At 40.8% G+C, this 13,341-nt stretch overlaps 1 protein-coding gene across 5 annotated transcripts in view; it reads right to left on the bottom strand.

Moving 5' to 3' along the window:
- Positions 1–1,621: 1,621 nt before the first annotated feature.
- Positions 1,622–13,341, bottom strand: part of LHX9 (LIM homeobox 9) — a 47,508-nt gene continuing 35,788 nt past the window's right edge. For 3 of the 5 annotated variants that reach the window (XM_028732555.2, XM_077928375.1, XM_077928373.1), the window contains 2 exons: positions 12,069–12,271; positions 4,130–9,477 (listed from right to left, as the gene is read on the bottom strand). In XM_028732555.2, the coding sequence (XP_028588388.2) occupies positions 9,220–9,477; positions 12,069–12,271 (461 nt within the window). In that variant the 3' untranslated portion in view covers positions 4,130–9,219. Of the gene's footprint in view, positions 3,230–4,129; positions 9,478–12,068; positions 12,272–13,341 lie in introns of those variants that run through there. The other 2 variants (XM_077928377.1, XM_077928376.1) reach the window with 1 other exon arrangement.

Genomic DNA, 13,341 nt, shown 5'->3' with positions numbered 1-13,341 from the left:
GAGCCAGCAACCGAGCTAACTTTCCTTAAAAAAATAGCTTCTGTTTCAGAGATATCACATCTTCTCAGCCCTCAAACTGCTGTTTGAGCCTCCTGCTACTGTAGCGTTTTGTGACATGCGACGCTATGAGTGTCAAGTGTGCAGAAAGGTCAGGGAGGGAGATTGCGATGTGTTCTGTTTTCATCCACATTTCGTGAGTTCGCTTCCATTGTTTGGGGAGCGCCTTTTCAGGTGTCCCGTTTCCGAAGGAACTTTTGCCACGACCACCCGTGTGCTGAGCTACAGCAGATTCCTCATGTGTTGCAAAGGATTCTGGGGCATATCCTGGCAGCTTTGGGCAGCCGTCAGGGCCCACTGCTGAGTGGACCCCCCTGGAGCCCCATTTTTTAATAAATAATAATAATAATAATAATCCAACCCAGCATTCAGAGCAGCATTGGCTTGCTGAGCCAAGCTGCCAAGCCAGTTTCCCACAATGCAGCTGGCATAGCTTTGCTCTGGGGCATTGTGGAAAACTCAGCTGTTGGCTATACTCAGAGACCTTGGGATGCTACCAGATAAGTCCAAAGGGTCTCACAGACCAAGGAAGAGGCCTACCAGGATTCAGTTGGCCTAAGTCCCCCTCAGACCTGGAAGCGACCCCAAACCAACCTAGTAGGCCTCACCCCACATTGCCTATCCGTGAATTGAGAGTATACCCTTCACTCAGACTGCGTGTTGTGGGGAAGGCGGACAGTGACGGATTATGTTTTTAAAAGCCAGGTAGGTTTAGACACCATTGATTTTCTCAGCAAGAAATTCCCTCACAAGCTCCAGTACTCTTAGGAACACGGCTTGAAAACCACTGCTTTGAGGAAACCATGGGAGTATTTGTGTAGCTTTTTAAAAAGGGAGGGTGCGGAGTCAAGGTGGACAGAAATTTAAAGTTCCTCATTCCCTTTGTGGCATCCCCCCTGCATTTTGCTTTAAAAGATTAAAGGTCTTTAAAGGATGGTGCTCCCTTCCTGCCTCTGAATTTCACATCTCGCTCGATTCTTTTGAATATGTAGGAAACACGAGTGCGGCCAGGCTTCTCTTCTCCATTATGTGGGGCGCGTGAAAGCGCACAATTGGTGCAGGATTGCTCATATAATCGTACACGTTAATATAAGGAAGGTCCCTGCCCCAAAGGAGCTTACAATCTGTATTCACTCAAGATAACATCCAGAGTTTCTTTTTTAAAGGGCAGTCCAGTCCCATCTACGCCTTCTCAAAAATTCAGTGGATCACTCATTCCTGGGAAATGTGAGTGTAGGATTGCAGCCTAAAATAATCCAAACATTGTGCGATATACCTATGTTTTTCACCCTACTAATCTGGATTGAGATCACTGTACAGTAGTCACATTTTCAACAGAAAGCATTTTTTAAAAGTTGGTCCACAGTGTTCACCGGTAACTGAGAACTGTTATTATAAAAGCCACAACCTTATTTCTGGTGTTCAGAACATTACTGAAGTAATTTCTTTGTAAATTTGGTACTATGTTGTTCGGAAAGGCGTAGTTTTCTTTCTTAATTTCCCCCCGGCTTTCAGAAAACCAAAGCAGCTTAGGAAAACATTCAAAATGCTGAGCATACACACATAAGCGAAATATTTTAATGTCAGTTCATATTCATAAAAGTTACATTGTTTACATAGGGTTCATTTGTATATAATAAAATTTCATTTGAATGAAAAGGGATTATTTTTTCCTTCTTCTTTTTTGGCAAGCCTGTTAAACAAATTAACATATGCTTTGGATGTACAGCTTAAGAGGAATATAGTTATCCAAAAATCTTTTGCAAGAGAGGTTGCCTTTGAACAATTTCAAGGCCTTCGTTTCTGAAGTAGTAATAGCATTTTAACCTTCATAGCTGAAATTCAGCTATGGGTTGGATGGCGCACAGATCAAGTCTTCTATTATTATTATTTTAAAAATTGTGAAGTGAATTTCCTCATTGCATAGTGAACATGTAAACTTATTAGGGATCGTTAGGTTAACACCTTTAATGGTGTTATATACTGTATTATGTTAGCCTTCCTAAAATGATGGATAAAATAATGTAGCAGGAGGGTAAAAATCCATTAGCCATTGCCACCTTAAATACTGGCAAGGAACGAGGGTGTATTCCTCATCCACAACTCTCTCTGGCTGCTAGAAAATCTTGCTGGTTCCAAATTTTGGGAGGAAGAATTACACCACTATATCAATTTTTTTTTAAAAAAAGCCATTGGAGAACAATCCAGCCAAATTAATCATTCTACATTCCCATAGATTTGAATGGCAGAAATGCAAGCTGAAAGTTGGCTGGATCATGCCCATAATTCATGATGGATATTCAATATCTATGTCAGTTGTGAAGAAGAAAATGGGAGAAGAAAATGAAAAGCAGGAAAAAATTCCAAGGAAGTCATTTTACATTGTGCAACGTCCTTCGTTTGCTATCTAAAATGGTTCCCACACCCTTTGCTTTGGTGCGAGGGAAATGTACTGTTGCACCATTTTTGTTAAATTAAATTAATTCCAACAGTTATGTCTGTGTTAACTAGGTTTGCATCAAGTAAAATATTTATTAATGAAACTACTGTACAAGAAACATCAAAGCGAAATGCATCATACAGAAAAAGTACACTCTAGGTGACAGATGAAAAAGTGCATGCAGATTGCTTTAATTTTATTTATTTTTAAGTCAGAAAACAGAATACTAATCTTGATCCCTATTGTCTTGAATTGGTGAGAATTTTCTTCTCTGAATTTACAAAATGTCATTGAACATATATGACTAATACACATTGGCAAGCAAGATGAATGAATTTCAATTTTTGGATTTTATTTTACAGGTATTTTTGCTTGACAATTGTGAGTTCTTTTAAATATTGTGTTTGTTTGTTTTAAAAAAGGAAGAATCTTCTCATATTGGACTGGGTGGTACTGCCAGGTTGCTCTGATGCCATACGCAGCCTTCAGGTTTTTAGTTAGACACCGTCAAATAACATATGTTGTGTTAACATTCAGGAAATGACATTGAGTCTATTTTTAAAAAAATTATTTTTGGCTCAATAAATTTTAAATGTATGGTTTATCATAACCTAATATTGTCTTTGTCTTCACTGCAGTGGATATCCGATCAAACTTTCCCCTTCTTTTAATACTTTAGGGAATTTTCAAACGTCGGGATGTTTGGCTGTAATGCCCCAAGATTTGTTCTCCCTGAAAGAAATCATAGTGACAATTTATTAAACTACAGAGCAACCTGGCTTTTAGGGGTCTGTACTTTTAGATTGTGCTCAATATACCTAGCAACTAAATTGTGATGCATTTCATCATCATTATTTGTTATATTTTTCATGCAATTACTTCCGCTTCTAAAGTGCCTGGGGTTGGGGGTTTGGTTTATATATATATTTTACTTTTAAAAGAACATGGTCAACCTGACCCTAAACACAAAAGGCCACAATCCAGTACGAGTTGCTTGTGATTTACAACATAATCCTATACACATTAACTCAAAAGTAAGCCCCATTGAGTTTAGTGGGGCTTACTGCCAAGTAAGTGGGTATAGGAACGCAGCCTAAGTCCCACTAAATGCAATGGCATCCATTGATTTCAATAGTGCTTCGTTTTCACTAACATTTCGGATTGTACCCCACAATAGCTTAGAAGTAGGTCCCACTGATTTTCAATGAAACATAAACTTCCAAGCAACTGACCCAATCCACTTAAAGTTAGTTGCATTTGCTTTCAATGGGACTTGACATAGGCTAGTCGCAACTACTTTATCCAATTCATTTCAATTGGATTTAAGCACAACTAATGTTCATTGCATCAAAGCCACTGTGTTTAGCATTGCAGCCTAAGACAGGGTTATAATAATCAAATCAGTGGGGCATTACTTTTCTTTTTTAAATAAAAACCTCTGAAATTTCATCATGGATATGTACTAGGAAGCAAAAACTTTAAAATAAATCCTGTTTTAATATAGCACTAAGATTACTGTGTCCACCATCACACACTCACACATACAGTAAAAGCAACACAACACACTGCCATGGGTAAGACTCCATTAAAAAAAAAAAGATGAAGACAAAAATTGATGGTAAATAAAACTCCTTCAATTCAAAATGGTTTATTCACACAAATTTAATAGGATATATCACAATTGTTTGGTCCATAAATATTTAGGGGAAATAGTTTCTATACAATGCATTTCTCAATAAAACAAAGAAACATGGACAAGTTTGCTAGACCACTTAACTGTACTAGAAACACGAAGCTCAATATATAAGATTATTGAATTTATCAACTATATCCGAAAGAGTGCACAACTGCTTTCTATGACATGTTTGTCCCCTCTACCAGGATATACACCATAAAAAGAGTTTCAGAAATAAGAGGTAAAACAGTACAAAACTAGTGAGGTGTCAAAAGGGCTTAAAACAGTTAATTTAACAAACAACACATATATATCCTGATTTTTTCCCCCACAAGCTTACTCCCAAGTTATCGCATAAGGCACATTGTAGAACTGAGTTATAATTAGTCTACTTAATAAAGTAGATCTATAGTACCATATAGTTGTTCTGTCAAAGAACAAAATTTATAAGTATCAATATTTTTTTTTTGTACCTGTAAAAGTGTATTAATAAAGATCTCAGCCTCTCCAAGGTTGTTTGGTCTGGTTAGTGGTAAATGCCCATAAGGTAAGAGAAACAGGAAACGTCCAAGGTTGGCACCTCAATCCTAAATGTATCAACTTGGAAGTAAATTCCACTCAAGTCATTTGAACTTACTTCCATCTAAACACGCTTCAGGTCAGCAAGCCTTAAGCGTTCTAGAAGATGATGACCACACTTGCTAAATATATAACGACAAAGACACATTTTCCTCTGTTACAGTGTTAACATCTCTTCCATTGTTTTTTTTAAAAAATAAGCTACTTTTCTGTGCTAATTTTCTAAAAACCCTGAGCAAAAGTTACAATAATGCACTTTAATGTGGGCAGTGAAGTGTCAGTATGTATCCACGCATTAGTAGAAAACAACAAAAAGAATTCCTTTCTTTTAATACCAAAAAATAATATTTAAAATGAAAAAGGAGATTCTACTGAAGGGAGGTTTGGAGGAGGAGGAAGGGGTAAAATCCAAAGTACTTGTGCAAAAGTTAATCTTAACAATCCACCCAAAGCAATATCTTCTTGGCGGATTTTGGTTTAGTTCTGGAGTGTCTCCCGTGTCTAATTAGGGGGTTACTGGAATAAAGGATACAAATGAACATTCACCACTGCCCAGACCATTCAGACTTTTAGCTTAAATTAAAAAAATAAAATAAAAACAAACACTTGCAAATGTAAACTAGGAAAGGTATTTCCAATTAGCAATGCATCCACAAGGCTTCTGAGTTTGGCAGCTTCAATGATTGCCAGCTTTAAATCCCTAGGGGTTCCCCCCCCCCCCAATGCATTTTCTCTTCTTCTACATTATTTTTTAAGGGAAAAAGCTAGATTTAGCACAGAGCCCTTTAATTTAAATGGGTTCAACATGCTTGGATATGTTGCCAGTGTGTCTATCAATGTACATGGTAGTGTGTTTATTATATAAATACAAGTATACACACGTATAGAGATATGAACTGACGATTTGTAGAGGGCACCGTTTAGCAAAAGTTTGCCATGATTCTCGCTCCTTTGGAAGCCACGGAACAGAACTTCGTAACAACTAGCCGAAGTTCTGTTGATTTTAATGGGCCTTGTTTAACCAGGTCTGATGCATGTTTACTTGGAAGTAAGCTCCACTAAGTTCAAGTGGGCTGACTTCTAGGCAAGCATACAGCTGCAGTCTTACATTTGCTGGTTTGTGCCTTTTGAAGTTAATACATTAACATGGCAGACAGACACCATCTCATGGGAAAAAAATCAGAAGGATGCTCAAGACAGCAATGAATACAAGATACTGGAATCAGCTTTTAAACGTCTTAAGAAATTATATTTTGCTTATTTCCATCTGTTACCTTAATAGTGGGTAGGAACACTCGAGCCAGAATTGTGTTTGTGATTTTGTAAAAGAAAAACCAACAGCACCTCCTCCCTGATCTCAGGTATGTTCCAGCCAGTCCCATTAAAACCTAAAAGTGTTTCATGTATGCTGGATTTCAGGCGCAGGAGAAAAACCCAGCTCAGAAACGTTTCAATCTTCAATTGTTTAGCCACCATCCCCAAGCCTCTTAACCCAGAGCAATCTAATTCATTTCAATGGAACTAGCCCAAAGCAAGCATATAGAGGACTATAGCCCTTTTTATAATACCCAGGCTTGCTATGAAGAAATATTGTCCTCAAACTACCCAGATGATGCAAGCACTATTCAGTGGCCCTCCAATTTTAAACACTTTAGGAGTGATCCAGCCAAAGCTAAACCCAATAAAGACTCCTAGTAGTTCTGTGGGAGACAGATTTAACTCTCTTGCTGAAATCAATGGGACCCAAAGTGTTTAGTTTTGTGTGGAGTGCGCCAATTACTTGTTCCATTCTAAATCAATGAAATCTTGATCGGATATTTGTTTGCTCCAAACAGGGGTGCCAACTTGAATAAAATATTGGGGGGGGGGGGGGAGGTTAGCCCCGCCCAGAATAATTGATCACATGCCACAGTGCACACACACCATTTGAATGGCAATGCCCATCAATTGGGGGGCGCGGCCCCCTCAAATATTTTATGGGGGGCAAAGACACACACACACTGCCCCCTAGGAGTTTGCTCTTGTGGCTCCAAAGTAAATCCCACTCATCTGAATTAGGAATATTCCCAAGTGTGCATAGAATCAGGGGGAGTTGCATCTAAAATGGGTATGTTAGAAGAAAGTCAAGTTGGTGCTGTCTAAGCAGTAGGAACTTCACAGCTATGAAGTGCGTATACTCAGCTGGGATTTTAAACATACCAAAGAGTTGTATAATTGAACTGTGGAGTCTTTCTCACACAGACACAACTTCTGAAAACAAATTGTCACTTCCTTCTAGGGAAACTCTGGGGGAACTTTCTACAAATTCTTGATGAAAATGTGGTAGTGGGAAGTTGGATCTGGCCTCCAAGTCACTAGCTAGTGACCTGAGCTGGACCCAACCATCCGTCTAAGAAAGTATGTAGGACTTCCCACCAGTGACCGCTAATATGTGAAGACTTGATTTCGTAGTTTCTTGGATTTATACTCCACCCTACCCAGGACACACTTTCCCCATCTGATTTCCTAACTCACCTACATTAGGCCTGATAATAACTGTGCAAATTTCAATTAAACAAACTAACAAAAAACCCTACTGTTATGCATTAACAAAAATCTTACAAGGGTTTTGTCTGCATAGAAAATAAAAAGCAACAAAATTTAAATGTCCTGATCATAAAATAATAGCCAGCATTGGTGATCTATATATGTTTTTGAACCCCAACTCCCATCAACTGATGGTGGCTGATGCTGTCCCATCAATCTCTGGAGGGCATCACTTAAGTTGCCCCTGCTACAAAATGAGGATTAGGAACCTACAACTTAAAGTTGTTCCCATACAATCTTTCAGTGGTGATATACTGGTGTTGATTGAAAATGGCCACAGTGTTTTATACTAAAAAAAACCTGACTGGCCACAGAAGACTAGGCCAGAGTGAGGACATACTGACCTCAGGATATTAAAAGCACAGACCATCTACAAGTCAAGGTGCAGATGGTGGTATTTGAAGGGTTGAGAACCCATGTTTACTTGCAAACCAGCCCTACCTCCAGGATTCTTGATATCCCCATGTTTGAGGGGGAAGGCAGACCCAGATCTCTTACCATAGCCCTATACCTGAGGCGGGGTGGAAGGAATCATTATTCCAAGTAATATGGAGATGACCTCAGGGTGAAAGAACTCTCTGTGAGTATTGACTCTCTAGTACCTAGTCATCTGTCTGCACCCCAGTTCACATCCTATGCAGTAGCTACTTTCCCCTTCCGCCTTCGGTGGCTCTCTTTGGACAGCACCATCTGTCAGCTGCCTGCCGGGTTGGCAAGTCAGCACACACCACCACTCTGGTACAACTGGCAAATGAGTTGGAAAAGTGAGCCACCATGGACCAAAGAGGAAAGAGGAGAATATCTGACATAAGCTCAGCCGTCACACATGTCATTGTGACTTGCAAACTGTTAAGAGGTATATACTCCTGACATCTATTTTAATTGCAGAAGCTACCTGTCTGCACTTTTGTAAATGAGTCGGATTTAGAGCAGAAGTTGTTGAACTCCAACTCCCATCAGCCCCAGCTGCAGTCCAAACAACATCTGGAGGGCCACAGGTTCCCTATCTCCGATTCAGAGGCAGCTTTTAAGGCTGCAAGTTGGACCACGTGCATACCATACATTGAAAGCACATTTATACCACTGTAACAGTCACGGTTCCCCACCACCGCAAGAAACCTGGGAACTGTAATTTTCCCTCTCACAGAGCTACAGTTCCCAGCACCTTTAATGAATTACAATCTCCAGGATTCTCTGGGGAAAGGCATGTGCTTTAAATGGACGGTGTAACCTATCCTCATTTACACAGAATTATGTTCAGCTGATGTCAATGGGAGGCCTAGCCCTGTTATGTGGCAGAAGGGAACAACTGCCTCAGGTGGCAGATTTGGGGGTGCTGAATTTGCTGACCTTTACTGCCAGACTTTCTTTCTCAGGCACCAAAACACCTTAACCTTATTTGACCGACAGGAATTTCTGACATGTTTATATGTTCTTTAAGAATAAGTTTGAGGATAACAATCCATGCCTTTTTTTTTTTAATAACACAATTTTCTGACTTCCATGGTAACCATTCACCCACCCCCATAAAAAAGAAATCTGGAAATAAGGAACATACAATTTTAAGAGGCACTTAATAGAATGATTCAATAGTTTCCCTTTAATTAGGCAGTGGTTTAAAAAAAAAATTCCAAAGACAATTTAGAGACAAAGAATACGTAGTTGTAGAACAGAAGTCTGTTACTGCAAACTCATTTACCAAGTGGCTGCAGATGCTACCGACCAAGCTGGTTTTCCCCAAACATTTTGTGGGTTTGTTTTTCTTTCAAAAAATAAAAAGTCTTGCAAATAATATTATTAATAATATAATTATAATAATAATGGAGAAAGAAGAAGAAGAAGAAAAAAGTAAGAATATTTCTCTTTTTTTAAAAGTCAAATGTTAGAAAAGGTTTGTTAAGGTAGTTTGTGAGGGGCTTCCGGAATCGTGGCTGTCCAAGTTAGAGGTCACTGATGACACTACAGTGATAGTGGGATTGGTCAGGTCTGTTAAAGTGGTCGCAGTGCCGGGTGGAGTGAGAGCGCCGCTGTCTGCTGAGGGCGGGGCCGGAAGCGACGTGCCGTCAGCTTTATCAACACCCCCATTCTCCTGCCGCAAAAGGTTCCTTCTGAATTTGGCTCGTGCGTTTTGGAACCAAACCTGCAAACCAATCCCAGTTGATTTCTTTACCAATGTTTGCCTTTTGATTTTGATGGTTTTCATAGAAATCATAGAATTGTAGGGTTGGAAGGGACCCCGAGGGTCATCTAAGTCCAACCCACTGCATTGCAGGAATCTCTTCGTTTCTCTCTCTTTCGTAGCAGTTTAATGCATTTTAAGGGGTGTTTCGGTGGCCCTTTTATAATTATTATTAGCAAATCCTCTCTTCCAGGCTTTCCACCCATCAATTAACTCTTTTGATACCAACTTGTCTTATGGGAAATGCCTTCAGGCCCCTGTGTGTTGTGGCTGATCCTAGGGCATGGTCACTTCAGGCACAGCACTACCGAGGCGGCTGTGGCGCCTTCATTGCTTCGTCTGAACTGAGAGGGCAGTGCTCAGATTACATGGGGGGAGGGCCTTGATGAAATCTATAATCCGCACCCACTCATCCACCCACTTTTAAGCTTAGCTAAAAGCTCAGGCCGCCTGTATCATTTTTACATCGTAAAAATGCCCCTCAAAACACACCAACACACAATACTTTCCTGCAACTGTGCATTGCAGAGAGAGTTTGATAGAGGCAGGCAAGGAACCTTTCAGAAAAGCTTGCTTGCCATTACCTTCTCCCTAAGGAACCTCTGATGTGTTCCTACGAAGTCCCAGTTTCCCTGGGACACAGCTGGAAAACCACCGATCCACATCATAATTGGAGTCATTATTTTTTGGCTCAGATTTCTTCTGTTTAGAATGCTAAGCCGAAATCTATAGCTACTAATCCATGTCTTTCTCCAGGATACGGTGAAGCGCTGCTGGAAACTGACCTGAGAAATTCTGCTCAACTATTCATGCTAGAAGATCATTGTTTTGATGGGTATGTAATTTAGCTCTTTTCTCATCTCTGCTACAATATCTGGGTTTACTACCCCAAACACAATTCTTAGGGTGGAATTCAGTGTCACATTATGGTGATTCTCCTGCCATCCCAAGCATTCCTGCTTGCCAGATGGAACTCCCCTCTCCTCCCACCCCAAACCCCCCCACAAACTGTTCTGGGGGTTCTCCAGAACTCATTGCACAGGTTCACATTCATGCAACTGTTTAGTTGAATCCAGCCCTCGGTGTTTTATCCACCAAAGTGGTCCCATCAGTGCAAGGACTTCCACCTGCACAATGGTGCTTTCCCTCCTCTCCTCCCGCCCCCAACTCTCCCAAATTACTTCTGGGGGGTTTGAATAACCCTCAGAACAGAGGAGTGGGGTGCAGGGAAGGGAATTTATTTTGTGCAAGCGGAAGTCCTTGTGCTAACTGGTTAACTTTTTTGGACACAGCCCTAAAAGTTGTATTTGGGGTGGTTAACTTACACAGACATTTTAAAACATGAAGAAGAAATGCAAAGAGAAAGAAACTATCTCCCAATAATGAACTACTTTTCTTACACTCTTTGCATTCTGTTTCACTATCAGGTGAGTTAATGCTTTTGCTCAGACACTACTTTCCCTTTGCATATACTTTGCTTAATTTTATTTAAATATCTTCCATTCATTGGTGGTGGTGGTGGTTGATGGTTTCTACGAAGCTGGCTTACAAGATACGATAAACTATGGGCAATTTAAAGGTATGATTAATTTATTTTTTACAAATGGGGGAAAGCCGCCCTGAGTCTAATTATCATTCTTGCATGGTGATCATTTATTTTCACTGAGTAACTCAGCAGACAGACCTCAGATCTATCACATTCCCAAGAATAACCCATAGTTGATCAATGGGAAACATTCCTAAGAAATGCTCAGTTTGTGGGAAAAGTCAGGTTAAAGGTGGGTTTTTTCCCTACATAATCAGCAAACCTGTGAGATTTATCTCTTGCTGGATTACACTACTATGGGCTTCAGGAGTAGCAGGGTCAAATGTTTGAATGCGCCCCAAGCAGAGTGAAAATTAGCATGTAAAGGAGAAGACCAAGCTAGCACCTCCTCCCTGACAGGCTAGCTCTATATGTGGAGACAAGTTATTTTTTTCTGGAAGGACACTGAGGAAATCTATCCCCTGCCCACATTCTAAAATGGTACAATCCAGCAACAGATGTGTCACATGGGGCTGCTGATCATGCATAGCAGCCTTCCATTCTGTTTAATAGGGAGGCCCCTTAACGGACCAAAAAAAATGGGGAACTTCCATAATGAAAAATTACTATAGGGGGAAACAAAAGTTTGCACTCAATGGCTTGACTGGATGCCCAAGAATTGTAACTTTCATTTGCCTTCAACAAAGCCTACTAGTTCCTGTTTTGGTTAAGAAGGATACTACAAGAAGGTCCTACCCTGATGAGAGCAGAAGATCTGCTCTTCTGGGGGCTGGATGCTCCTTCAGCGCTGGGAGGTGTTGGCCCTGGAGGGTAGCATCATGCTTCCCTTGAGCATTCCCTGGGTGCATTTGGATCTGAAGGTATACATGTTTAGCCCTGAACCCTCTGTATCTATGGAGGGACACAACTCAATGAAGCCTAGCACAAGGGTGATAGAAGGCGTTGGAAGTAAGGGATGTGCTATTTTGAAGTGGAGGGGGGAAGTTTTGTAATGGAAGGCTCTTACCTGCAGAACTCTCTTAGTTAGGCCCGTCTTCTGGGCAAGCTGCTTGAGGTCCTTGGCATCTGGGTTGTGGTTAATAGCAAAGTAGGACTTCATGGTGCGGAGCTGGTGGTGCTTGAAAGAAGTGCGCATGCGCTTGGTCTTCTGAGATGGGGGATAAGGCTGCTGGTCTCTGTCCAGGTGGTCTGCCTCGTTCTCATTGCAACCTGTTTGGAGAAGCCACAGAAAACGCCCGAAGAGTTGGGTGGAGATCCTACATGAACATCTCAAGCAAGCAGGTGCCATGGAGGGGAAGGGCCATAGCTCAGTGACAGAGCATCTGTTTGGCATGCAGAAGGTCCCAGGTTCAAGCTCTGACACTTGCAGGTAGGGCTGGGGAAAGACCCTTGCCTGAAACTCTGGACAGCTGTCAGTGTAGACAATAATGAGGTATATGGGCCAATTGTCAGACTCAATATAAGGCAGCTTCCTATGTTCCTAAACCTTTTTTAAAAAATAAGGGAGAAGAGAAGGCAAATATATTTCCCCTAAGTATGGGATTACATGTTTACCAGGCCCACATAATACTCTGGTGTGTTACATTGCCTGAATGCAGTATTATTGCTGCCCTCTGCAAAGAGCACATCTATATGTCACGCCAAATAAGATGGTACAATATTGGACTACCACACTTCAGACAACAGGTAAGGGGAAGTGCATTTTTGAATGCTCTTGCAGGATTAAAATAGGAATAAAGGTGGTGCCGGAATGTAATATACTAATGTATCCGAGAGAAAGATTTAATATAGCATACCCTGCAACATTTCTCCAATGCAAATAGGGACATCCTATTTATTATTATGATTATTTATACCCCACCCATCTGACTGTGTTGCCCCAGCCACTCTGGGCGGCTTCCAACATATATAAAAACATAATGAAATGTTAAACATTAAAAAACTTCCCTATACAGGGCTGCTCTCAGATGTCTTCTAAAGGTTGTATAGTTATTCATCTCCTTGGCTCAGGGGTCGCCTACATCCATACCCTCCAAGATTTCTCTGGTGAAAATAGGGACTTCCTAAGGACAAGTGGGACACTCCAGGATCAAATCAGAAACCAGGACAGTTTCTGTAAATCTGTGACTGTCTCTAGAAAATAGGGACATGTGGATGGTCTGACGTAGACCTCTCCCTGATGCATTAGCTTACAATATGCAGGGAAGCGTTTTGTTTTATTCTTAACATGGGGAAGCATTAAGAAATATGACACGGAGGCCATTTTCATTCCATGGACA

This window comes from Podarcis muralis, chromosome 5 (assembly GCF_964188315.1).
Source record: "Podarcis muralis chromosome 5, rPodMur119.hap1.1, whole genome shotgun sequence".
NCBI lineage: Eukaryota > Metazoa > Chordata > Lepidosauria > Squamata > Lacertidae > Podarcis > Podarcis muralis.
This window is presented reverse-complemented; position numbering and strand designations above follow the sequence as displayed.